The sequence below is a fragment of the Oryzias latipes genome, chromosome 17 (assembly GCF_053564925.1).
Source record: "Oryzias latipes strain Hd-rR chromosome 17, Olatipes_Hd-rR_3.1".
NCBI lineage: Eukaryota > Metazoa > Chordata > Actinopteri > Beloniformes > Adrianichthyidae > Oryzias > Oryzias latipes.
The window spans coordinates 34,480,761-34,508,682 of record NC_136253.1 but is presented as its reverse complement, the minus strand read 5'-3'; the positions used below and the strand labels follow the sequence as shown (position 1 = coordinate 34,508,682).

Below are 27,922 nucleotides of genomic sequence, written 5' to 3'. Positions count from 1 at the left end.
AATGAAGGCATTTGGACATGAAACACACAGGAGGAAACAGCTGAGAGGAGCATTTATTGAACTGCTGGACTGCAGGAGGAAATGCTTTGGAGACATCTTCTTCACTGATCTCCTTTCCTTCACTTCTTGTCCTCCTTGCTCTCCTCTTCCTCTGGGTTGTACACGCTCACGGTGAACTCGCCGGCCTCCTTGCCAAACTTGTTCTTGACCACCAGAGCGTATTTGCCAGAGTCGGCCGTGGTGACCGCCGCGATTGTGATGCTGGCGAACTTGCCGTGCTCGAACTTGAGTTTGTAGCGCTCGTCGGAAACGAGCTCCTTGTCGTTCTTCGTCCAGCAAACCTCTGGTGTGGGCTCGCCCCACACATTCCCAGTCAGGTTCAGGGACTGAAGGGAAGGAAAGTGCGTCACTCAAACAGAGTAAAACAGAGCAGAACGTGAGATCCACTCGGTTTGTCAGTACTGGAACTGTGTCATTTGTTTACCTTGCCCTCTTGGATTGCAACCACATCTGGCAAACCTCCAACAACACGAGCACGGTCTGAAGAAACACAAGAGAACCACAAATGCCACCAGGATTTTCTTAATTAAATTTATAACCATGCAAAATAAATAACCAGCTGTGTTTACAGCAAACTGCTTTTTTTGTACTGCTAGGTCCCCAGAGGAAAACGTCAGAGAAAACAAACACTTACTTCTCTCTGCAATGGCTGCAGCCCTGAAGAAGGAATCAGAGAACAAACAGTCAGAAACATCTAAAAAATGCTGTCTCCGTTATTTGATAAACTCTACAATAGCAGGAAATACTTTTTAAGTTTTTTTCAAGTTCACTGATTACATTTTTGGCCTTTTCTGTTTATTTTTGCCCACAAATCCAAAACTCAGACAAAAATAAAAATTCAACGGCCTGTCAAATGAACTTAATTTACTCACTTAAGTCTTTGGAATTCTTCAAAAGCTTCATCCCAAGCTGAACAAAACAAAAAAAAACATTTTAATTCATGAATGGAAAAATAAAATGTTGAGGCTTGGTGCGTTTGAGTAAATAAGTCTGACTTAACCGACCTTTTCCAGTGAGGTCAAAGACTCTCTTCACGCCGTCCTTGCCATCAAAAATATCCATGGTGTATTTTCCTTTGTCCTTCTCAGTGGGTTCGCTGATCTTCAGCCAAAGCTGCTCGCCTGTGACTCCAGACTTTACTCTCTCTGAAGCTGCAATCTTGGCATCTCTAACGGAGAAATTGGAAGAACGAGATGAAGGAAAACTCACTTTTAATTTAGGAGGCCATAACCTGGAGAAGAGGACCACCTACCACATAACAACAAGGCATCCATAGTGACAAAAATCATTCTCTAAAGATGTCACTACATCCTTAGTAAAAAGTAGTCTCTTTCAGTGTACTACAAGTATACTTAGTCTATATAAAAATTGAGGAGGTGTGCTTGAAGTTTACTTTTTATATGTATTATATTGTAAACTTAAAATGTTCCAATTTGGTCTGAAGAAGTATTCAGTTAGTACACTTTCTACACTGATATTGGCACATAGTCCATAATCTTACACTCAAGTATACAAAATAAACTCCAAGTGTTCTACATTTTCCTAAAGGCATACCTCGAATGTTACGCTGATTTCTATTTTTGAGCTGCTTTTGGAAAAACCTTAACTTTAAAAACACTTATTTCATAAAATTTTCAACAGAGTAAGTGTTCTTTAAAAAAATAGTTTTCTTAAAACCCACTGCTTTAAAATACATATAATTTCTTTTTATATTGGTTTTTATTATTTTTTCTGTCTACTATTTTCTTTATTTTTGACTGAGTGCCATCGGAAATTTCATTGTAGAAATACAACGACACTAAAAATGTTTGAATCTTTATTTCAAAAGACAGATTGTAAGCTAGCTAAAGTAGAAGGCGTTTGCTTGGACCCACAGTCATTAAACTTTCAGAACATCAGATATGTTGCAACATCTGGAGCTGAGAAAAGCAAAGTGAGCTTCTAAAGTTCAATGCAGATCAGTAGTTTACAGTTCTTTGCTGAAAGTGAAATGTGAAGGCCAAATCTGTCTCGCCCTCTAAAGTTCAATCTATATTTAAACAACAGATTCTGTGGAACCTGGGAAGCCCAAACTCTTCAAATGTATACAGGAAATCAATGTCAACAGATGTTTGTTCTGAGTTTCTTCAGGAAACAAATCAATCTGATCTTTTCTGTGACGCCTTTCCTCAGACACAATTAGAATTGTTTTGAGGTCAGTTTGCGAGTTAAAAAGTCACCTTTTCAAAATGAACCAAAACACTGTTAAGGTGTTACCATCAGTTATACCATGGTCAGGTCATTTTCACTAAATGGCCCCAAAGAGCAAAGGAAAATCTGCCCTGGGGCAGACAGACAGAGAGACAGACACATTCAGATGCACCTACCCTCCACACTGGAGGCAGGGAGGGTAGGGTGTCTTGCCAAAGGACACAGCAACGGTTGACTGGGGGGAGTGGGGATCGAGCCGCCGACCCTTTTATCATTGAACGACCTGCTCAACCGCCTGAGCCACTGCCGCCTCATCCTGACAAATAACCATTCTCCCCCTAATCCCTTTTTTGACGTGATATTTTTCTGTAGTTCAGATGATTGACGATGTAAACTGACCAATAAGATGTCTCAATAAAAGTAGGTGGAGCCTGCTGGCCCCCCACGTCCCACGATCAAAACGTTTGACAGATTTGGTAGCCCGCTTTTAAGTGGTAGGGGTGTGAACTTCCAACAAGATCACCCCTGCTTGGTGAGACTGGTAGCCATAGAAACAATGACCGAATGACTTGGACCAATCACTGCTTACTGACGACGTCTGGCCCCAACATGGCAGAGTCCGTATCAGGAAAAAAATGGCGACTAAATTGATTTCATTTGGTTGGGGCCAGAAGAAAGCTATCTGCTACGGATGACGTCACACGCACTCAGTCCAGTTCTCTGATACCGTCAATAGTCTTGCAGTCATGCAAAGGCAGATCAGTTATGATTAAGGGAATGTCTCGTACTTGTGAAGCCATCCGACACGCAGGTTCTCATCATAGTATGTGACGCTGGAGGACAAAATGATGCCGTTTTCAGTGCTGACCACTTGGACCTCACTGGAGGAGTTAGCTTCAGAGAAAACAACAACAAAATTATATTTGAATGGATTTCAACTCATTCAAGAAGCCTTTCCTCTGGGAAGTCTGACTCACCGATGACCCTGAACAGCTCATTCATAACAGCTTGGTATCCTGGAGAAAGAAGAAAACCAGCAGTTCACTTCAACACACGGATGTCTGCTTGACATTTCTGCTGATGAAATCCACACAGAGAGCTTCACCTGCATCTGTCAGATTGAAGGAGCTCTTATCTTTGCCCCTCTCATCCTTCAGGAAGACATCATAAACCCCCATGTCTGTTTTTGATATCTAGGATGTAAAATATTAGTCAGAAATCCCCCTGAGGGAAGTAAACTTCCTTTTCCCCCTGAGCAAAGAGGAAAACAACATCATTCTTGTCAACAGACAGCCAGACAGAGACCGACTACACGGAAAAGCCGAGCTTTTCTCCCGCCCGTGATGCTGCAGGCGCTAAAACAAGACACATGGAAATGAAGGAGGAAGACACGAAAAAGATCAGGACGAGGATGACACATGGAGATGGAAGGTGTTAACTTATGGCAGACTTTAGGTCTCGGCGGTCGATGAGCGTCCTCTGCCGATGGTTTTTTCCGCTCTTTTTCTTTCTTTTTCTCTTGCTTAATAACCCACTGTAAATTAGACAGACAGGCCAGTTACAGGCGCTCATGCACCAGCCCTCTCTCAATGAATGACAAGTTTCATGAAATGTCAATCAAACCTCGTTGCCACGCCAGTCCTACTTTATAAATATTTTTATTTATGAGAAAGAAAAATCCTCCTGACAACCAGCAATGCAAATTTGTCTTCTTTTAAAGACATTTCTAAACCTGAATATCTCCTAACAACCTCTGCATACCCCTAAATAAATCCATTGGTATCTATACAGGACATTTCAATGATACCTAATATGAATGGGTGGGAGTCTGGGAATTGTAGTTTTCTTTTCGTCTCATTGTCAGGAGAATCTTTGAAAAATGAGTGGCAATGGTGGCAGATGAGGTTAAACTGAGAAGGTTAGACATGTAATGATTGAATCACAGGTAAACTGTGTGCTACAATGGTAGCAGATGGACGTAAACACCCAAAAATGAAGATACAAAAGAGCATCTTGGTGAGATGCTCTTGATGAGATCTTGATGAGTCGGTTGATCCTTGATGAGTCGGTTGATCCTATTCTGCCTCTTCACATGCCTACAGAAATGCTTAACCTCCACTCTGATAACAGTATATATACAGACCCTTTCCAAAAACTTTGAATATCATGGAAAAGTGTATTCATTTCCATAATTCTATTCAAATAAATAAACTTTCATAGGTTATAGATCCAGGTTTAATTGATTTGAACTATTTGTTAATTTTGACATCAATTGGGGTTCCAGCTCATAAAATCAACAAAAACAGGATTAAAAATAAAAAAAAACAATTTGTTTAAAAGTGGATTTGTAGAAATGATATTGTAATCTTCTGGAAATGGTCTGAACATGTATTGTGTGTCAGAGAGGCTGACGGCACGGCCACAATGAAAGCATAGCTGCATCTGTGTTGTGGCTCCTCACGGCACACGGCCTTCGTCTAATTGGCTGACCTTTCCGATATTGAACAGCAGCTCTTCGTCCTGTTTCTCAATTTTCTTCGCCTCCTCGTCCTCCTCTGTAATCTCGATGCAGTCCTTGGACCAAACAATCTCCGTTGCAGGTTTGACATTTCCGATCTGCGAAAGAATGAGAAGAGCGTGATTCACCTGCAGGTTGGAGGTTTTACAGATCTGTGTTTATGTCAAGAACGCCTCCTCCCTTCTGTACCTTGCATTTCAGCAATACGTCACACTCGGGTGTTACAGCAAAGTTAAGGTACTCCACAAAGTGAGGACCTGTGAGCAGAAAATGGGCAAATCATCATCTCAAATATGAATGGAGTAAAATGAAAGTAAAGGCCACGCTTTACCTTGCTTCCTGACCCATTCTGCCCTCTCAAACTCTGATTTTCTTTGAAGCTCCTTAAATTCTAGACAAGAAAGACAACAGTATTTAATACCAGATTGTTAAACAGCTTTTTTTGTCTTTTAACAGTGCTAAAAAAGTGTTTAAATGTTCATTTTTCCTTTAAAATAAAGAAAACATGAAAGTGTTGCCTTCTGCTGCCCCTTGGTGGAAAATCTTCTAACGGCAGCCTTGCTTTTTCAGTCTGCATCGTTGACTGTATCTGAGAACTGGACCGAGTGTGTGTGACCCATAGAAGATGGTTTATTTCCAGTTCCAACCAAGTCAAGTCGCAGTAAAGATCGGTCCAAATCAAAGTTTATGTGGCAACCGCTCTCTCCAATCAGGACGTAGCTTGTTGGAAGGCCACACCCCTTCTACTTGAAAGCGGTATACACAAAATCAGTGAACTAAAGGTTTTGGAAGTTGGACGTGGGGGCCAACAGGCTCCACCTACTTTTTAGGCATCCGATTGGTCCGTTTATAACGAGAAAAACTTGCGCTACAGCAAAAATATCGAACAGTCAATGGGCTGCATGGTTTGACGTCTTCGTTGTTGTGTCCTATTTGAGCATGCACTTTTCCACGTATGACACGTCGGTCTTTCGTGATCTGCATCCTTCTTAAAGTATTTTGCGTCGCCCGTCAAGGGCTTCTGTCGACGGGTCTTTACATGAATTCGGTTTTGAGCTTTTCAGAATTTTTGGTTGGTTGTGAATTACGCAGTTTACGTGTATTTTATGACGTTTAATCGCAATTATCACGTAAAACCTATGCAATTGTGCGTGATAATTACAAGATGCATATGCAAATTTGTGGTTGTCCACAACTGTTCCACGTATGTTTAACACAGTGTTTTTCAACCAGTGTGCCGTGGGAGATGGTCAGGTGTGCCGTGGGAAATTGCCCTCATTAACTGATCTAAAAACATTTTCCATCTCCAGGAAATCAGCTCTTTGTTCATCCAAACAGGCCCTGATAAAACCGTGGTGGTAGTTAGAATATGAAAGATCGTAAAATACTTTTTTCTTTGTGTTTATTTGATTCTATTAAAGAAACTTTGACAAGAATGGCAGTACTGCGATATAGCTGCAGCTTTAACTGTTTTCTAAAAAGTCCCGCCCCTTTAACTGTCTCCACCAATCATTCTTGGAGGCTTAATCCTACGTCATCAGTCTGACCAATCAGAAGTGGTTAAAGTCTTCACTTCCTTGATCAGATTCTGCTCGTAAAGTCTCTCAGTTCCAACAAAAATCTTTAGCGGTGTAGCTTTCCACAGAATCCGGTGTCAGACCGTGGAACAAGTGAACAAATCAATGAAGCTCAGAGACGCAAGTCTTTCTGGCCTCTGCGTCAGTTTTTGCACTACATCTCCCATGATGCATTGGGTTAAAGTGACAGCGTCTCAGCACACAACGAGCCTTTCTTTGTTAAACGTCTTGAAACCACAACGAACACACATCAAACAGTTTTCAAATCTTTTAACATTATCACACCTTTTAGAAAAAACAGCTGCAGCTTCCAGCTTTTTCTGCCACAATTATCACAAAAATGCATGTGAGATTGAAGGGGCTGTAGATCAATACAGACTATTAGTTTCTCTTTTTTTAATTTTATTTTTGAATGCTGTATTTTTGTCAAGGTTAAAGTGTGCCGTGGCTCAAAAAAGGTTGAAAACACTGGTTTAACAGACTTTTCACACATGTTCCACCCATGTATTTGGCGCTAGGGTTGGGCGATGTCCCCTAATTTGGCCGTTGACGATGTTTGCTGTCAACCATCGGGATGGACGATGACATCGTCGGGGGGGGTATTTTTTACATTTTTCGTTCTTATATAACTGCTATTCGTTATTTTGCTTTTTTCATTTTATTTCCCAACTAATGGTTAATCCGCGATGATCCAGTATAAACTGAGGGAAGTGACTTTAACAGAAAAAGTAACAAGCAAAATAGAAAAGAAGTAGTCCACTCCCGCACTTAGCGGATTTACAGCTTTGTGTTTGATGGGAAGGGGGGGGGGGGTACATGAGGGGTATGTGTGGGAGATTTAAGACTGCGATCCGTCCCGCAGCTCTAGGGGTACAAGCAACCGAACTCAGAACCGGGTCTAAACGTGTGTCTGAGCACAGCTCGGATCGTCAGCACACACAGCGGTTTGAGCTTCAAAGCAGAAATGTCGCTCAGTCCTTAGAAAACATTCAAACAATCACGTGGATTTGTGTTTCCAGTCGTGTCCCGACTAAATAAAGGCTGATGTTATTCACAGGATGCAGCGCCACCCAAAGCTAATGTTGTTAGCCCGTGTTAGCATACTGCTAATCCTGGCTACGTTCAGAAAAAGCACTGACCACACGGATTAAAATTCAAATGATGAGCGAACAGATGTTTCATAATAACCGTAACATTATTAAAAGCACGTTTAGAAGATCATCTCGTATTTTACCGAGCTGACATGTCAATGTGTATATAGCCGCTCGGCGCTGTTATCGTTTTGTATTGAATTGTCATATTCAATAAAGTTTGGAAAAAAAGCCGCTCGGCGGAAGTTGTATCCCCTTCCGGTTTTCAAACTGCGCATGTGCGAATACTGCGCATGTGCGAATGATTTATTCCGACCGAAATTGTGACCTTAGTGAACGTTTTTATATTCTGAAAACATTTTTCTGGGCCCATGTACACGGTTGGATTCTAATCCGACCATTGATCCCATCAAGATATTTTGTACATGTAACCGCGGCTTCTGGTGTCGACGCGCAACGTGGCGGGGGCGTGGCATCACGATGGTGGTCTCTCCATCGGGATGTCAGTCACCCATCACGATGGACGATGATATCGTCCATCGGCACAACCCTATTTGGCGCATGAATCACTAACTAGACATACACAGGGCAATAATCGGTTCATGTTCTACGTTGGTTTACGTGTTCTTTGAGTGGTTTATTCGTACTTTTCCCTGGTTTTAACGCGGTTCATTCCTGATACAACGGTGAAAATTTCACTAAAATACTTTTCTCACTTTTTCCGCGTATGTTCACGTATGACCAATTTTCATCAGTGCAATATGCGCAAAATGTCAAACTCCAGGCCTCGAGGGCCGGCCCTCTGCTGGAATTCCTGCAGAATCTGGTGTTGATTCCCTGGATCAGGTGTGTTTAGCCAATGAGGAGCTTCAATGGCAGATTAATTGGAAAACATGTCGGACACCACACCGGCCTTTGAGTCCATTACCTTCTCCAATCAGCACAAGGCTGGTAGTGCCTTTCGCTTTTCCATCCACCAGGTTAAAGGTGAAGGTGCCCTCGTCTGTCACCTCCAGAGAGTCCATGAACATCTCAATGACGCCCGTGGATTTGTTGAAGTTCATGCTGTATTTCTGTAGGGGGAGCAGACTCGGTCATATGGTGAGAGCAAATCACACGAGGAAACCGACGCGGTCGTTACCTCCCCGTCTTCGATGATTGCATCGTTGAAGACGTACTCCACTTGGCAGGCAGAGGTAAACTTCTCAAGCTGAGTCCAGAAGCGCACGCGGCCCTTCTCAAGCAGCTCCATGGCCATCTCACTCTTGAAGGGAATCACTGAAGAGTACCAGAATTGAACGTATTGACTTTGCAAGAGTTTTTTTTATCCTTTCTGTCTGGTCCAGCAAAGAAATGTATACATTTATAATCAATATAAATTAAGCTTGGTACAAGAGGGGTTTATACAAATATATACCTCATGTGTTCAACGATTCATAGCTCCCCATTGTAACAGTAACATTTTTCCAACACTTTATTGCTTTTAAGTGATGCTCTCTGTATAGGCTTAAAAAAACCCTGAATGTTATGCTGCCGGTGTGAACAGATCAAAGGGTAATTATTCACCGGGGAACTTGTGTTCATGACTAAGGTCCAAAAGACGCAGGAGACCTGGAACACAACCGAGAACAAAGTAGGTCAATGTCACAGCCTGAAGACACACACAGTCAACTGGGCCAACAAAAGAGGTCATGAGCCGCCTCACCCTCCTCAGTGAGAGTGTAGCTTGAGGAGATGCCGTCGGTGTTGGTGACCATGCAGGAGAAGGTGCCGAGATCCTCCAGGGACGGGCTGTTGAAGGTCGCTCTGGATCTGAAGATCAGGAGGAGGGGTCTTTGTAGATTCCTGCTGATCATGTTGGGAGTGGAGGCCCCCTGTCGGGAACTCACCTGCCCTTCTCGTTGCAGATGGTCAGGCGAGACGTGTCCGTCATTGCCTGATAGTTCTTGGACCAAATAAACTCTGAGCCTTCCGTCATCTCAGAGCATTCGAAGACCATAGAAATCCTGCCGTCGCCGTCCACATCCACATAAATCTCTTTGGTGCCTAAAAGGGAGACGAGAGCAGCGGTTCCATTACTCACACTTGAGACGTTTTTGAGATGTTTGCCTCTTCAGAGCCACGCAGCGGGTTTACAGAAAGATAAATATGACAAAAATGAATGAAATGTGACACTCACCAGGGCGTGTCTGAGCTACAATCGGACCTAAAACTGCTGAAGGCTTTCCAACTCCAGCCAGATTTTGAGCGCGCACACGAAAGACGTACGATGCTCCGGCCGTCAGCTGGGTCACCTGAGGACACGAGGAGCCAACAAGTGGAAACAGCTTCGTATTGGTTTAAAGAGGCTTTTATTTCCGCATCCTGCTCACCTTCATGTATTTGCTTTTGTTGGTCTTCTCGTGAGCCGCCTTCCAGCCTCCCTCCCCCTCCGACGCCACCTTCAGGTCCAGGTAGTAGCCGTTGACGGGACTGCGGCCGTCGAACAGGGGGCGGTCCCACAGAACAACGGCGGAGGTGTCGCGAACCTCCAGCACACGAAGACCAACAGGAACACCTGAGAGGGAAGAAGGTCAGAGAGCTGAATTCTCAAAAACAAAACAAAGAAATTAGAGGGAAGCAACAACAGTACTCAGTAATGTACATATACTTTATATACTTGTAGTAAACTGCCAGACAAAGATTTGAGAATTTTCCAGATAAAACAGATGATATAATATGCTAAGTTAACCCCCCGCCGCAGTCCCGTTTAAACCACATTTACACTGTTTCTACAATTTAATCTTTATTTTAACCCCAGCTTTGCTCACAGATGTATTTTTATTAAAACGTGGATTGTCTTTGGCAGACTTGAGGGTCGTGTTTAAGCAGCTTCAGTTGCCAAGCAGAAAGTTACTGAATGAAAACAGATGAACAGGTGAACAGGTGAACAGGTGAACTCCACAGACTTGATGGAGTGTCCTCAGTTTTTCAAAGAGATTAGGTGAGGTGAAAACTTTTGACGGTTAACCCATCAGTCTGCAGTCTTTGAACCCTTGTGATAACATTAAATACAAATTAAATTTTAGTAAAAACTATGTTGTAATTGGATACTTTTCAATTTCTTCACATAGAACAGAATTGTTGTAAATTTGAAAGTTGAAGAACAGAAATAAAACAAAATAAATGTCTGTCTGGAAGAAAAAAAAACCCTTTGTCAACATTATATCTGAGATCAAATAAATTGTTTTATATTAATCACTATTCAATGCTCACTGCAAACGTCCAAATTTGAATCAGATGAACATGAAATACATGGTTATCTTATTGAAAAATACAAACCACAATTGTTTTATATTGACTTGAAAACATCAATTTCCACCTGTCTTTTGCTGTCAACCTTTTTATTATTTACAGTTGACATTTAGCTAGAAAGTGTCACAGAAGGGTCAACAAACGGTGCCGCCACGGTTTTACCACGGCTTATAACGGAATTTAGCCAATCACAATCAAGAACTCGTGCAGAGTTTTTAGAAAGTGCTGGGGCCCCCCACATTATTGATTTCATGACAAGAGCCTTGTGGGCCAATTTGGATGTAGGCCGCATCTGGCAGTTCTAGATCATTTCCTGGAATGTTGGAGTCTACAAAGAATCTGGAAGTAAAATTGATAAAGTAATGGAAAGGGTAAAATGTAAATTGTTGTCAGAGATTGAAATAAACAAACTGAAACACATAAAATGTTGTTTTTTTTAAATTGATTTGCTTTTCATGAAGGCCACTATGGTGAGCACAAAGCATAAGAACGTTGGTTTAAAATCCTTAATCTCAAATTTACAAAAGACATTTCTTTCCCCCTGATTGGATGTATATATAATAGACTTTTCACGCATGTTCCACCCATGTATAACTTTTACATAGCAGACACGGCGCATGAATCTCTAACCAGACATATGCAGGGCAATAATCATGCTCTACATTGGTTTAAGTGTTCTTTGAGTGGTTTATTCGTACTTTTCCCTGGTTTTAACGTGTTTCATTCCTGATACATCGGTGAAAATTTCACTAAAAGACTTTTCTCACTTTTTCCGCGTATGTTCACGTATGACCAATTTTCATCGGTGCAATACGCGCAAAATGTCAAACTCCAGGCCTCGAGGGCCGGCCCTCTGCTGGAAGTCCTGCAGAATCTGCTGCTGATTACCTGGATCAGGTGTGTTTGGCCAATGAGGAGCTTCAATGAGCTTCAATGGCAGATTAGTTGGAAAACAAAAAGACGTTTCTTTTTCCCCCCTGATTGGATGGGATCAGCTTAAATTTGTTTGATGTTTTCTACGCAGAACAGAAGGAACAAAGTTGCTTCTGTCGGTGAGTTTGAGCACCAAAGACGCGATCTGGACGGCAATAGAAGAAGTGTCGTGTGTTCAATGCTGTTTTCCTGTATTTATCTCTCTTTTCAAACAAAAAAATATCTATTTGGTTTCTTTCATGCCACTCCTTGTGTCAGTAATACAACTAAAACTGGCAAAAATGCTAAATGTTTATGAAAAATTGTCTTAAAAAAAAATCAAGAAATCCTCCATTATGATCAATGAGTAAACAGAAGAAATTACTTATTTAATTTTTCAGGAGTTTGTTGCCAGATCTGCTGTGTGTGTGTGTGTGTGTGGGTGTGTGGGTGTGTGTGTGTGTGTGTGTGTGAGTGTGTGTCTCATGCCTGGGACTGTGATGGTCCACTCCTTGCACTCCAGGCTTGCACTGGGAAGGGAAGGTTTGCTCACGCCTGCCATGTTCACGGCTCGCACTCTGAACTGATAAAAGACGTTTTCCTTCAGGTTCTCAGCCTGAAGGAAACAAACGTAGAAACCCGTGAGCACATTTCTGGAGGGAAAGGAGGAGAGATCAACCGCTTCTGTCATCGTGAGGTTACCTTATAGGAGGCTGCGGTCAGGGCCTGGTGGTTCATTTCGTGCCATTGTCCCAACACTCCTCCTTTGACGGTTCTGTAGTCCACAAAATAGCCCCGAACATCAGCTCCCCCGTTGTCGGCAGGCGGGGTCCAACCCAACACCATGTAGTCCTTCAGAGCCTCCAGCAGGGTGACCCCGGTGGGCTGTCCGGGGACGGCTGTGAGGGGGGGCACACAACCATAGTTTTGGGGGGAAAAATGCAAAGAATTCTCTTTACTGCGTGGAAATACAACAGTCACAAATCAGACAGCCGTTCATATACTGTGGAGGATTCAATGTTCAGAAGACGTTGAAACTCAAAAGCATCTGTTTCATCATTGCAATTCGGTTTAAACTTTCTGTTATGATTTATATTTGTGGGTTTCAACAAAAAACACCATTTGGTTGTGTCAAAAAAGAAAAAAGCAAATCAGTTTATTTTATTTTAGGTCAACTTTTCATTCATGAATGTCATTTTCTGAAAGATAACCATATTTTTTGTATTTCAAGATCAATATTGTAGTTTTATTTTTTATAAATTCCTCCACAAAATACATTGTAAGAAAGCTATGAAACTCTCGAATTGTCTATTGGTTGATCTGGATTAATGCCTTTGATTATTTTTTGTTTCAATTTTACTTGGTAGTATATGGTAGTATACTTTCTGTGGTGTTCGTGTTCAGAGCTCATGGTTTTAACTATCCACATACTTCCTCTCTTGTGATAGAATGACTCTGCAAACCCCCCTTTCTTTGAGACGACAACAGTTCAGCCTTCAGTTTGGTCATCCACCAAGAGCACCCCCCCCCCTCCAGGAGCAAAATAGAACCCACATAATCAGGGTATAATTGACAGTTGGGATGCAAAAACAGAATCTGACCAAAGGGAAGGACGTTAATGAAAAGCCCCTCTATGCAAACACAAGCGTTACATGAAAGTTAGAGACCCACTCCCATGAAAATCCTGCTCTTAACATGTTCTTGTGGCATTTTTCTGACGACGGAGGACAAACTTTACGAAAATTAAGCTCAAAATTGTGTTTCTGAACATGTATTTGTTCGAATCGTTGTGAATTGGGAGCATTCTGATGCGTTTACTTGTAGACAAACGGATCCATGTACGTCTTGAGAGTGTGAACAGAGAGCTCTCAGCAACAGGAAGGGAAGGGGAGGCGGAGTAGCTCCAGGAATTTTTAATAAACTCCTGCTGCTCTGCAGAAACTATGACACAGGTTGTTGGTTGATTGGCTTAAAACTGCATGAAAGACCAGTGGGAACGCTTTGGAAATCAATCCTAAGATGATTGGACCGGGACTTTAAACTGTTTTGGGTTGGAGGGAAAGGTTGTTTTTTTTTCCTTTCCATCACTTTTCTTGCCAAACACGTATTTAAAAGTGGCGGTGAGGGTGGAAGAAAACACGGGCTGAACGTGCTGGAGATGGATGGCGGGGTCACTCACAGATGGCGGGCTGCACGACCACAGCATCAGAATGAGGGGAGCTCTGGCTGTATCCGGCGGCGTTCACCGCCTTCACCCTGAACACGTAGTTGTACCCCGTGATGAGGCCGTGGCACACAAACCTGGCGAGAATAAAAATTCATCCTTCAGCTCGTTTGGGAAGCAGATTATGTTCCCAAAAACGTCGTAAATGTCACCCTTTTTTCTCACATAAACTCTGAATAAAACACGTGAATATTCAATTCTACGGAGCCCCTAAAGGGCCATTGATAGAAAAGAAAATGGAGGAAATATATTTTTTTTTTGAAGGAAAAAAATTATTTGGAAGTAAAAAAAAAGAAGAAAAAAAAACTAACTGGTGCGCACCAGTTAGTTTCAGGTGCGCACCAGTTAGTTATAGGTGCGCACCAGTTAGTTTCAGGTGCGCACCAGTTAGTTTCAGGTGCGCACCAGTTAGTTTCAGGTGCGCACCAGTTAGTATCAGAAGATATCAGATAGTTGACCTGCTTGCTCATTGTGCACCAAGTAGCTACAGTTGTCTTTAGAATGGCTAAAGTTGAGGATACAGACCTTGTAAACTTTCTGAAAACACGAAATATTACTGACAATGTCTTAATGTCACCTGAAACTAACTGGTGCGCACTTGATACTAACTGGTGCGCACCAGTAATTTTCTTTTTCTTTTTTACTTAAAAACAAAATGTTTTACTCCCAAAAAATGTTTTTTACTTAAAAAAAATTTTTTTTTCCTCCAGTTTTTTTTTTTTCCATCAATGGCCCTTTAGGGGCTCCGTACAATTCCACTTTATTTGTGAAGCACTTTTCCTGCTACAGTGCATCTCAAAGTGCTTCCCATAATAAAATAGATATTATTAAGATAAAAAATAGTAGTTAAAATAGTAAACATATTAAAAATACTACTACTACTAACAATAAATTAACTGATTAATAAATAAAAACCAAGACAGATCCCACCAGTACAATCAAAATAAATCAAATGAATTGTCAATAAGATTTATAAAATGAAATGAAAACATGTGGCCAGTGTAAAAGCTTTACTAAAAAGATGCTTTTTAAGGTTTTTTTTCTTGAAAACGTCCGCGGTGGATGAAGCCCCCACGTCCTCAGGTGGGCAGACTGGCAGACCTGCACCTGCAGACCTGAGGGCTCCGGGAGGGTCATAAACTAAAAGTAGATCTGATAAAAATGAAATGCAAACTTTTATTAACCAATAGAAGAACCTCGATCCTAGAGCTAACTGGGAGGCAGTGCAAAGATAAAACAATATAAAACATTTGGTTTTCAGTGGCCATCAGGAGCTAAAGAAACCCAATTTAAGCTCCTTACCTGGTCTGCTTGACAGGTTTATTGTTGCAAGCCGTCCACACGTCAGTCCCCACCACACTGCTTTCAATATAGTAGCCAGCTAAGTGTTTGACATCCTTGGAGGCCTTCCATGTGACCACCACCGAGGTGCCTGTGTTCCTGATGACCACCGGCGCTCCAGGGGCTGACGGCAGGTCTGAAAACACCACAAGACTTCCAGTCCCTGCAGTCTGGACAGAGGTGGACTCCGTCCTTAAGGTGACACACTGGCTCACCGAGGATGTCCCCGACGGTGACCTCCTCCGTCGGCTCAGAAGGCCCGCCCACGCCGGAGGAGTTGCAGGAGCGAACGCGGAAGCTGTAGGATTTACCCTCTGAGAGGTCAAAGAGGGCGTAGCGCGGAGACTTGACCGGCATTCCCGTGTTCACCCTCTGCCAGGCGTCCGATCCTGAAATACGCTGAGGGGGAGACGAATGGGTCAAACTATGCAAGAACATCACCGAGGAGAAGAAAGGTGTGATGGAGAATGTATATGTTCAAAACCCACTGATTGAATGTCAGAACACGTTTGGAAAACATGAACAACACGTAAATTCAAACTTTTGAACCCAGATGGTGTTTTTCATTTATTTATTTCAAATCAGTGACAAACTGCAGCTTCTTCTTCTTCTTCTTCTAGTGTCATCTGTGCAAAAAAATAGATTTTATTGCTGGCAATATAACATGTGAACGATCCTTCAAATGAATTTCCCCGCACGGAAAAACAGCAAATTTACTTTTCTTTGTTATCACAGGAAGCACTCATGAAGATATTATCACTTGGAGGTTTGTTTGTGACTCGAGAGAAATGAACTAGAACAAGTTTGTAAGTTTAATAAAAATGTTAAAATCACACTTTTTATACAGAAACAACCATTTCTGTCTATTCCCTAAAGATTGCTCACCTTCTCTATGAAGTACATGACCCCCTCGTGACCCCTCTGAACCGGGGGCTTCCAGGCCAGCACCACATAGCTCTTGGTTGCCTCGGTAACCACAACATCAGTTGGCTCTCCAGGTACGATTCCCACTTTAGGAAGAAGTTGAGATGAGAAAAAAAAAACACACACAGCCTGTGTCACAGTTCGCCCTGTAAGAGTCGTCTGAATGGGGAAAAAAAAAGGATTTCAGCGGCTCGGAAACCTATTTTCAATGAAACTGAGATTAAATAAAGCTTAAGCTTCAAAAACCTTTAAATGTGGACCACACACACACACACACACACACACCAGTATCCAAACCACAAGAAGCAGAGACGTAAACGTTTGAGAAAAAAAATGATGAACACTGATGGAGTTATGCAACAGAAAAAAAACTCTAATATATATATATTTGAATATACATTTGAACTGTGAATTTAAATGGAATCAAATGTGTGTGAGATGTTTTTATGGGTATATTTACCATAAACGTGTAGTTATATGTGTATCTGAAACTGTTCTCACTGGAGAGGGAGCAGGATGATGAGAGGTTCAATTTAATGGATGTAGTAATAAAACTGTTGTGGGCATGGGGGGGGGGTGATTTATGGCGCCTAAAAGCCTTATTTACATACACCCGTACGGATGCTCCAGGTTTTCCGTGTCCATGGAGGGTCCTGGAGAGGAGCGGCTGCATCTTGAGGGGACGTTTTGCACTTATGACGTACGGGTGATGCCGCCGTACGGTTTCCTTACGCCACACTCAGGTCGTTAGTAACGTGCGAGCATTGGACCCTTACTGAGCACGTGCAAAGGCTGTGTGTGATACACAGGTGCCTTAAAATGCCAGTATGATTGTCCACACAAACGACACTCTGATTGTCTCGTTTCGTGTCGCGTGAACAGTGCTAACAGTCTGCAAATTGAAATAAATACGTACGACTCACCTGCGTCTTACCTCCTTCACCTTTACATGTTCACTATAACCTGTCACTGGCACGTAGAAAAATATGAGCGTGAACATTCATTCTGGAAGGGCTGACTGAGCGGTCTACGACCTGCATATTTCGCGTGCCCCCTGCAGTATTTGTCACCCACACACCGCCCGTCTCCTCCCCCCAGGGCAGTGGGGACTAAGGCTAAATGCTGCAACTTTTGCCCATTTCCTTTTTTTGTCACATAAAGTAAAAATTTTCATCATCGTTTATAAAACTTTAAAATAAAGTTGCTTTGCAAATCGTTTTTTGGATTTAATTAAGAAAAATAAAGAAGGCTGTTTATGGTAATAAGGAAGTTGAGTAAAGTATTTGTACTTATTAAAAGACAAAGTACAGAAAAAAAGATCAAAGAGAGTGTGAGCTCTGATTTTCTATCTGATTACTTCCTGCAAGAAAATACATTTACAAGGAAAACAGAAAGGGATTAAAAGAAGAAATAAAAGTACCAGTTTTTGCTTTCTATTGCCTCTATTATTGCAACAATTGCTCAAAGGAACATTACATTGAATTTAAAAGAGTAGAAATGAAATCAGCTCCACTCTAATCGTCTTCTTCTCTTCCTTTGGACTTTTCCCTTCAGGGGTGGCCACAGCCAATCAGCTTCCTCCACCTTCTGCATCCCCTCCTCTAAAGCCAGGTACCTCCATGCACCTCCTCTATGGTCTTCCTCTAGACTCTACTTGTCAAATCTAGTGTCTGACCAGAATCTCTGACATACCAGTGGAGTCTTCCTCTGTGAACTTGATCATCCCGGTCCAGGGGGCTGAAGGTCCAGCTGTTGGTAAAGTGAAGGAAGACGATGACTGCAGTGACCTTTTTCATTCCTCTTCGTCAGAACTTTAGCGGCTCGTACCTCTGAGTCGAGCTCTGTCGGAGGGGTCCATGGCGACCACCGCCTCGGAGACGCGGGACGGACGGCTGACCCCCGCCGAGTTCAAGGCGCGCACCCGGAACATGTAGGAGCGGCCTTCAACCAAGCCGGTGACGGGGAAGCGGGCGTACTTGACTGGAGCGTCGTTGCACTGAGCCCAGTGATGAGCGCCCACTTCACACCTGCAGAGACAGGAACCTGGTCGAACTCACCTTTTCCCGCCTTAGGCCACGAAACGATTTCTTAACACAATTTGCAGAAATTATGACGTCACAGCCGGAGGAAATGTAAAAACAATGAATGAGGCCTTTTTCGCACAAAAGGTTTCACAAGATTTCACACATGCCGTCAGGTTAAGTCTATAACCACAACTGAAGTTTGTTGACCTTTGACCTTGAGAAGATGCTGCCATCTTGATGTAAAAAAACAAACCAAAAAACACCTTTAGTTCCAGCAACAAATGTAAATTCCTTCTAAAGATTTCAACCAATCGCATCCTCCCTTCTCGAGCATCACTGCGAAGCTACTTGGGAGAAAATGTTGGACATAATGTTTGTAGATTTTGAACGCCGTGAGCGTGGCGAGTTCAGAAATGTGGTGTTCCCCTGTTGCTGGCAGAGTTTTCAACTGGAATATTATCAAAACATGCATCGCTGGCTCAAGCTGAACAAAACGATATGACACATGACATGAACATGTTAGGAATGTGGGCGTGGTTAGCAAAAAAAGGTTGTTGCCAAGGAAATCCAAAAGTTTACTTCTGCAGATTCCTCTAAAACTTACATCGACCTGTTCGTCACCCCAAGGCGACCAAAAAATGAAATGGTTGCTATGGAGATAAAACTTTCAGGAAAGCCGCCATTTTGAAAATGGTCGTGTCATAAATTTGTCACGTGCAGCTCTGACCATGGCGGCAGACGGGGAGAGTGAGGAGCCTGAGCAGCCAATGATGTCAGGTGAAAAAGGGGAAATGGGGGGAGGGGGGGCAGATGGCGCCTGTGGGCCATACGACGCCATTCTAATTAATACTAGCTTCATTCTGACTACCTGGGTTGATTCATTCCTTCTAGGTCAGCTGAGATGACTTTGTGATGCTTTGACAGTTTTTTCTTTAAAAAAACAAAACAAAAAAAAAGGTCAAAAGGTGAAAAAAGGTGAGCTGACCGACCTGTCGATGTAATATCCGAGGATGGGGCTGCTGCCCTCCACCGCTGGCTGCTTCCAGGTCACCACCACATAATCCTTATTGGCATCATGACAGCGCACGTCCAGGGGGGCCACGGGAACCCCCTCTAACTCCACCTCAGCATCTGGCATGCACACGCGGACACACGCACACACACACACACACACACACACACACACGTGGGTGATGCTGTCTCTAAATCAGGTGGATCTCCGTCACACGCTCCGGTTTCATCGCTGTGACCTTCTACATCCTGGAAGCTGCAAATAAAGTTCCCGGATGTTTTCTTTGAAAATTGAACTTTACATCTACATAAACAAACTGACTTACCTGTAGGCTTTCAGTGAGATGTAACGGTTTCTTTGAAGACAATAAACCTGAAATATTCTGCTTAATCCTGAAAATATTTCATGTTAAGTCACATCTCTAATAAAAACAGGTTTTGACTCATAATTTACGTCTAATTTTTAAGATAAATTGATGTGTAATTCTACTCCTATTTCAGGATGATTGTGGTCTGGAAATGAGGATCGTAGCGCTTAAACTAGAATGAATTTAGAGTTAAAAACTATAAGCAAATATGAATGACATAATATTTGTAATTATTTGAGCTTTAGACCTAAAATGAGTGTTTATAGCTATTTTTAAGATTCAGTTTTGCCTTAAAAGGGCAGGAATTCATACCTCATTTTGGAAAATCATACAAAAACTAATTCTAGTAGCAATATTAGCAAATTTCTTTTACTCATACGAGAGAAAAAACATCTTGTATTCTGTATGGTTTCAGAAGGACTTTTTCTCCAGTGCAGAGTAGTTTTTTTTTAAATTGGAAAGTGATAAAATACATTTTAATGGAAATACAATCTGCACATTTCTGTTAGGATCTGTTACAGCTGAGGCTGTATTTCTATTTTGTGGATTTTCTGTCTCTGTTTATTATTTTTTGTCAGAGTGGGAGATCTTCTGTCGGGTTTTTGCCATCTTTGTTTACAGATTCTCCTTAACTGTTGGGATCACTTGATCTGTGTGGCAGCATTAATATAACGAGCATCTTGGTCCTTGTTTTGTTTGGTTATTGTTGTAAATTATTCCTCATAACCAAAATAAAATAAAAAGACGTCATAATAAAAGACTTTTTATTCCTTTGGTCTTTGTGAGAATTTTTGAAGCATTGGTTTTATTCCTTTTTCCTTAATGTAACGTCCTTTTACAATCAATCCCCTTTTTAGACGGGGACAAACCAAAATCTAAATTAGTTTAAAAGTTTTGGAAAAGTGTTCTGGCCCGGCATTACCTCGGACAAAGACGTAGGCAGAGTGGGTTTCGAAGCCGGACTTGGTGTTGACGCGGAGCGTGTACATGCCCTCGTCTTCCTTGTTCAGGTGGGTCAGGGTGAGGATGGCCCGCTCTCCGGACCAGTGGTGGTGCACCCACTTTGAGGGCTTCAGGGGCACAGCTGAGGGGACACGGTCACAGTTTGACAGGAGCCAGGACGACCTTTGCCCTTTGAGACTTCCACTTACAGTCTCGGTACCACACGACCTCAGGCTGGTACTTCTTCACGGTGGGATAAATGACCACGGTGCAGCCCAGACTCAGCGTCTCGCCCTCGCAGCCAAAGGCGACGTCAAACTTGTCGATGATGGTGGTTTCAAAGGTGACTCCATACTCTGGGCAGAAACCATCTGAGGGCAGAATCATCACAGCATCTTCCTTAAATCAGCCGTGGTATCAAAGTCTTCATCGTAGATGCTCAGGTATTCCTAAATTACTTCTTTTTTTTTGTATTATCTCATTTTCTTTTTTAACCAAAAAGTTACAAATGTGATTTCTAACTTTTGCCACGAGAACTTTAACCGTAATATACTTGTTAGCTTAAATAAAATGAAACAAAACAGTCTGACATTGAAAAAAAAGAGATTTTAAACTTCTTTCAGAGGTTAGGACAGGCGTCTGCAACCGGAGGTTCTTTGGCTTTGAAAAAAAAATGCTAATAATTTGTAGTTTTGGTTCATTTGTTTTTTTAGGTATATAAATTTTACACGTCAGAAAAAGTTGACTCTGCTGCTGATTCTCATCTCCGGCTGCACTGCAGTGTCTAGTTGCTGTTCAGAGTTCAAAGATTTTAAATCCGCTCCAATTAAAAATCACGTTTTTTGTGTTTTTAAAATGTTCTTGCGGCTTTTTTGCAAAGATGGAGGACATTTATGAAAAAGATGGAGCTCAAAATTGCATGTCTGAATGTTTCTTTTTTTCAAATCCTTTTGAATCAGGAGCTGACAAAAAAGAAACAGTTTGAAAAAGTTCTTTTTTGTGATGTAGAAAATACGCTGGGAGGGGCCACAAGCTCCCCACTCCGAGCTCTCAGCAAGGAGAAATGAAACGTGGGCGGGGTTTCTTCACACCTACAGTCCCGCCCACAACTCAGAGGTGAGTTTCTAATGAAGTCCTGTTGTCCTGCAGAAACTATGTCCTGGAAAACGACACAGATTTAATGATTTTGGCTAAAAACAACACAATCGTGATTAAAAGACGACTGAGAACACTTTGAAAGCAGGTCAGAAGATGATCTGAGTGGGACTTTAAAGTATATAATTGCATTAATATGTATTGAGCTCTGTGCCAGTGTTGTTTATATTTAATAATAAAATGATGAAAATAATGATGGTGCACCAAATGATATGATAAATATTAACATACAATTCCAATTTTTCAATTTTTTAATTTTTTATTCTTCTAAATCTGCTGCAGTAGGAGGGTGTATTTTATTTTGAAAGGAACTTCAAAAGTAAAAGAAGTTCAATTTGTTTAAAATAGAAAAATATAACATTGTCATAATTTAACTATTCTACATATTCAAAAGCAAAATTTAAGAAAAGAATGGCTTTAATGTTCTCAAATGATATTAAAAAAGTGTTTCTTTTTAAAACAATACAGTGAGACATTGCTGCGTTTTGGTCTGTAAGAAACTGAACCAAATGGATCTTTTATTTTTAAAGGTTGCAGACCCCTGAGATGAGAGAAAACACATTTTGGGTTGGCCTCATGTGATTTTCAAACTGCAACAGTAAAAAAAAGAAGTTATTGATTTTTACTAAATAACGTACGTGGTTTAGGATCAAGCGGGCCTGCTTCCTCGCCCTCCTGAAATCCTGCAAAGAAACATCTCAGTAAATGAAGAAATTTAAGATCAACTTTGGATCAAATTTACCATTAAATCATCAGGTTTTTATGTTAATTTTAAATGTTCAGTAAAACTCCATCTGGAGCATCTTTACCTGTAAATTTGAAACTGTTACCTACTTTTGACAACAACAGTGGCCACAGAAGAAGCCTCGCCCTTCACGTTCAGAGCGGAGGCGCAGTACTGAGCAGTGTCCAAGAAATCACAGCTGAAAGTGAAGCATGAGAGTCGATCAGCGTCTGCCGGAAGGCTGTGATCTGCAGGGGCGCCGTGCGGGGGGCGTGGCCTGGAGGATGACCTACTTCTTGATCTCCAGGGAGTGCATGTTGTAACTGCTCTCTGCGGTGTACTTCTCAGGGTGGGCTTTGGCGTCGATGAGCACGTTGTTTTTGTACCTTGGGAACATCATTTTAGAGTTTGTTAGGACGCAGAGGCGGGGAGGAAAACTGTCTCATGACTTCTGATGACGTCTCTCGTGTGACGGATGATCCTGGAAGGCGACTCACCAGGCGATCCTGGGTTTGGGCCATCCGGCCACAGTGCAGTGCAGCTTGACGGTCTTCCCCTCCAGCACGGTCTGTCCACGCGGCTTCACGATGAACTCTGGAGGGTGTGTCAGGCTGTCCGGGTTCATTTTCTTACGGAATTCGGACCATTCCTCCATCTGTAGTGTGACAGTGAAGAATTTCAAAATCCTCCGAGTGAAAATGACTTTTCTGTTGAAGATCCAGAAGAATTGGCTTTTTTTTTACCGTCTTCCCCAGCTCCAGGCGGTCTGCAGATTCCCTGACGTTCCTGGTTCGGGTTTTCTTCTCCACCTTGACCTCCACAGCCTCCCTGACAAATAGGTTCCTCATGGCCACGTAGTTGATCCCCTCCTCTGCGACCTCGTCTTCCTGGGCCTCCATCAGACCCCGGACTGTGTCGTGGCTGCAGGAATCAAACCCCCAACACATGAGAACAGAACCGCCTTGGCGCATGGGAGTCATTGCATCATTCTTCTGCGCTCACTTGGCTCTGAACACAGGAACAACGTAACCTATGACCTCTTTGTCCTTGTCCATGGCCAGGTAGCTGCCCTTGGCTGTCTTGGGTATGGAGCTCAGTTTGACCCCCTCCTGCCCTTTCTCGACCTTCACAGACTTCTTCTGGCTGAGAGGGGAAAATAGGAAAATGAAAAGATTCTCCACGGAAACATGAAGACCAAGCGTCTGCAGATCAGAAACAAACCAGATGAACACTTATTTATTTTAATATTCAGTTTGAAGAAAATGACTTTTGCCATAAAGTGTCCATCTTAGGCTTGATCTTTTGACCTTTGTGGGAACAGTTGTACCGCCACATGATCACATGATTATGGGGAGAATTTGGTTCACCTGCAGGGTGTTTTGGGTTGCTGTGTGTGCAGAGGGTGGGCGGGGCCTCATATTTTTGTCACAATGTTTACCTGGAATTATTTGAGCTTTTTTTGTACAGGAATAAACATAAAACTTTGTTAGGCCAAGAAGTATATATTTATTTTTGCATGCTATAAAAACATTCAACCAATGACTGGATCTGAGAACTGGACTGACTCCTCCCCCCTGGCGTTCCAAACAGGAAGTGGCTCCAAGAAGCCCAAATCCCACAGACTTCTATTGATAAATAAACAGCTGTTACTCAGTCATTGTATTGGACAGAATAAACCTTCTGGATCTGATACCTTCTTTTTATTTAAATCCTCATTTTCTGTAGTTCAAATTTTTCAAGTTATAATCTGACCAAACAGACGCTTGAATAAAAGTAGGAGGAGCCTGCAGGAGCCCACGTTTCAAAGATTGACAGTTTAAGTCAACGTTAACCTTCGAGTGGTAGGGGTGTGGCCTAACAACGTTTCCCCTCCTGATTGGTGAGAGTGGTTGCCATAGAAACTCTGACCGACCCGGACCAATCCCTGCTCGTCTGTTCTCCAAAAAAAAGGCAACTCAATTAAGTTAATTTGGTGATTAAACCATTTTCTGTGGACGGTGCACTTGCTCACTCCAGGTCTGAGATACAGTCCACGGTTTGGCCTTGAAGTCGTCATTTGAGTAAAACTTACATCCATTTTTTTGTGATCAAAACGGATCAACTGCATGTAAAGTTCTGCAAATACGTGTTCTGATATATAAACACGTTTTCTGAGCACTATATAGTCCAACTGCTCAGAAAAATAACGTTTCTGTCCCTGCTCTTCAGTTCCGGCGTGTCACTTTCTGTCTCGTTGTCCCATTGGGTCTGTGTGTAGACTCTGAGGAGCCAACGCAGCGTTTTCACTCACGATTTCTGCCAAGCAGAACGCTTTCTGTGCACGCCGTGCTGCAGCAGAGGCGCCAAAGCACGGCGGCCCAATGAAGCATGAGCACACTGATGTGAGGCCCTCCCAAGCACAAAAACCCTGTCAACCCCCCCTTCCCCTCCAAAAAAAAGAGCTTTGAGGAATGAGCGGCGGTCGTCCTGAAGTCAAACAACTCTCAAAGAATTTCAGTCTTTTAAAAGATGTCACTGAGAGAGTTGGTCTTAAACAAACAAAGAGGAGAAGCAGCTCAGAAAAAAGACAAATTACAGCAGCGAACAAGCACTATGGGGATTCCAGGTTTGTGGTTTCCACCTTCTGAAGGAGCTTCATCATATTTCTTGGCTTTCACACGGCGGATTTACAGTTGACCTGACGGCAACGTCTTAAAAATAGCTCTGCTGTCTACGAAGAACCTGGCAAGCCGCTGAAATTCTTTCCTTGACCCCGTTTGGAAAGTCCTCTTGTTCCAACATGTACTACAAGCCTGGCGGCTTGAAGGACACGTTCTTCCATGTTCAGAGAGGAGGGGATCATCCCTCCCACCGGTTTTTTACTTCAGGATTTGACCAAACCAACAGTTCTGGTGTTGAGGAGCATCAATGCAGAGATGAGAGACAAACAGCTGGAAGGACAAAACTGAAAATGTAAAGTCTTCCTCATCCTCTTGAATGCCAGCAGTGCATATTAGTCCTCTGTAGAGGACAGTTCTAAACCTGAAAATGAACTCCTTTTGGTTCCTACAGAGGACATTTGAGGCTTTTCAATGATGCCAAATGCGAAGGGGCGGGGCTCTGGGGCTTGTCGTTTAGGGTGGATTTTTTGACTGGACGTTTCTCTGGTAGTCAGGAGGTCATGGAAGGACTTTTTCAACATCCCCACCCTACCAGAAGTGGCGCTTCCCGTTATGAGCTGATTGTTTCATGTCTGCCTTTGACATCGGAAACACAATGAGGAGGCTAGAGTGAAGGAGAAGCTGCAGGAATAAATCCAAACACAAGCAACAACAAAATATGACTGTTGAACTTGGAAATCAGTCCTTTTGTTTTCATTCATGAACAAACCTGTACACTGTATAGTTAAAAGTTTGATGCATTTTGGAAACTAAAATAAGGCAAAAATTGGATGGAGGTTGAATATATGAATATGTATAAAGTGGACGGTGTCTGTAGTGTAGATTGAATCCATATGGTTTGTGTTATAGATGAGATTTCAACAATCAAACACTCCTGGTGAAAGAACTTCACAAAAAGACACTGAAGGAATCCACTATTGTTGGATTTAGACATTTAAAAAAAACACATAAAATCTCTTGGATTTTAAAGGTTTTTGAATAAAATATATGATAAATGTAAACTAACTTCTGGTTTTACAGATGTAAAAACAGCAAGTTTTTATATCTGTGACTCATCTGACCCTGATTTGACTGAAGGTACAGCTGACAGCATCGATCTGGGCCGCAGTTCTTGTCCATCCTCTTACCGACGGCTGGTGGTCGTGGTCGTGGAGGCGGAGAAAGCCTGCTGGCTAACAGACGACTTGGTGCTCAGGTAATAGCTGCTCTCATAGTGATGATGCTGCTGCTGCTGCTTCTCCTGCTGCTGGTGCAGATGCTGCTTCTGCACCGCTTGTATTGATCCCGACATCCCGCCAACTTACACTGGCCGTCCTTTACTTTACCGGCTCTGTAAGTCAATCTCACTGTTATTCATGTAGATGGATTTCAGAGCGGGGGTGGGGGGATGGGGGGCATTAGTAAGGGTTAAAGCTGCAGCAGGTATGAAGCTCACTGAGGCAGCAGCAGGTTCTCATTGTGTTTTTTTTTTTTATCTAAATGATTCATATAAATGCAGAAAAGTTTGATTCTTTCTGATTCAACAAAATGTTTTTGATGAAAGAAAAAATACAATTTTGCAAACTTTGATCAACTGAAACACAAAAAAATCAAAAGTGTGGACGGAGTATCCTGTGGGGTCTAAACACGACGACTGGACAAGAACTGGTCTCATCCCAACTAAAGACGCAACCAAAAAATAAAAAATAAATCTACGTGGTCAACACTACTAAAAGTGATGTTTATTGTGACAATAAGTTGCCATAAAATATGTTACACGAGGAGTTTTCCATCTCATCTCGTCTAATGATGTTTTTTTTCCCGGCAAACACGTTTCAGATTCAAGATTTGGTCTAAAGATGACTTTCCATAAATTTACCCACAGTTCCAACATATTTTCCTGGAAACATGAACACATCAGGCTTGGTTTCAGCCGCCCTGCCCATCACTGTCAACTTAATGTTTCTGAATAAACCATCTGCTGATGTCTGCTTCAGCCAACAAACACTTGCAAGCAGCAAACGCTGAGAGCTGCATCCTAAAATCTGCTGTGAGCCAGGAGAATTCTGGTTGTTAAACTGCAATCCAAGTCATCACCAAAAAACAAACCTTTTTTAAGGAAACTGGGATGGATTAATAGGTTATTTAGGTACACTATAAACCTGACACAGGGATCCATGCAGGCCTTTGTGACCCACACTATGTCAGGCAGCACTAAACGAGATTAGACAAGAAGCAAAGCAGTTTTAGGAAGATTATAAAATGACAGGACCCCTTGATAATGGGAGGTCAGAGTTCATAAAGACATTTTTTTTGTCTTTTTTTGTTTTAAAGTATTATCCATTGAGTGTCACTCACCACAAGGCAGAGGTCAGCAGTCAACAACAGTGGAAAATAATCAATGAAAGGGTGTGTTATTCCTAAAAGCAGGCTTAGTTCCAGGCAAAGCGGCAGGACGAGGGGCCGTGGACGCGGTGGCTGTCCACTGAGCAAAAATAAGGCTGCCACTCGGCAGAATGCAAAGACACTGTCAGGACCTTTTAAGGCCGGAGCCGCTTTAAATATAGAACCATGAGACCAGAAGGGCCACACTGGATCTAAATGCAGGCCTCGCCTGAGCGCTGGACTGCAGGGCCAAAGAATTATGAGACGCTATGACATTTTATTTTAGTATAATTATTGAGTGACAGCGGCTAGAACCGTGAAAGTATTTATTATGAATGAATAAAATGGAATCAAAATTATGCGTACAAATATAGTGAGAAAACTGTTCTCCTGAGTTTTGTTGCCATCTAGTGGTCAAACGTTTCCTGCGACCTTTTTTAATAAATTAATGTAAATACATGTTATTGTATTATTATTATCAATTAAAATAAATGTTAGCCCGCATGCCTCATACTTTAAATAATTATCTTTAAAATTATATAC

At 42.2% G+C, this 27,922-nt stretch overlaps 1 protein-coding gene across 4 annotated transcripts; it reads right to left on the bottom strand.

Annotated features, from left to right (window-relative positions):
• Window positions 1-35: 35 nt before the first annotated feature.
• Window positions 36-27,716, bottom strand: myom1a (myomesin 1a (skelemin)). 4 transcript variants are annotated; one of them, XM_011487065.4, is made up of 38 exons: window positions 27,353-27,716; window positions 26,143-26,345; window positions 23,358-23,498; window positions 23,099-23,276; window positions 22,853-23,010; window positions 22,649-22,741; window positions 22,466-22,554; window positions 22,270-22,314; window positions 20,686-20,847; window positions 20,457-20,618; window positions 19,145-19,286; window positions 17,959-18,158; window positions 17,824-17,880; window positions 16,093-16,217; window positions 15,423-15,606; window positions 15,169-15,343; window positions 13,822-13,943; window positions 12,345-12,541; window positions 12,132-12,258; window positions 9,809-9,993; window positions 9,616-9,730; window positions 9,326-9,482; window positions 9,142-9,248; window positions 9,003-9,047; window positions 8,578-8,714; window positions 8,365-8,509; window positions 5,100-5,159; window positions 4,958-5,025; window positions 4,741-4,866; window positions 3,701-3,784; window positions 3,356-3,443; window positions 3,228-3,266; window positions 3,039-3,144; window positions 1,065-1,228; window positions 933-969; window positions 695-717; window positions 485-540; window positions 36-386 (listed from the first exon to the last, which is right to left on the bottom strand). In XM_011487065.4, the coding sequence occupies exons 2-38, from the start codon at window positions 26,304-26,306 to the stop codon at window positions 120-122; spliced, it is 4,530 nt and encodes a 1,509-aa protein (XP_011485367.1). In that variant the 5' UTR covers window positions 26,307-26,345; window positions 27,353-27,716; the 3' UTR covers window positions 36-119. The 4 variants fall into 4 exon arrangements, with proteins under 4 accessions (XP_011485367.1, XP_011485368.1, XP_011485369.1 ...); XM_011487066.4 differs by lacking the exon at window positions 3,701-3,784; XM_011487067.4 differs by lacking the exon at window positions 26,143-26,345 and having other exon boundaries at window positions 27,353-27,532.
• Between the last annotated feature and the right edge of the window lie 206 nt (window positions 27,717-27,922).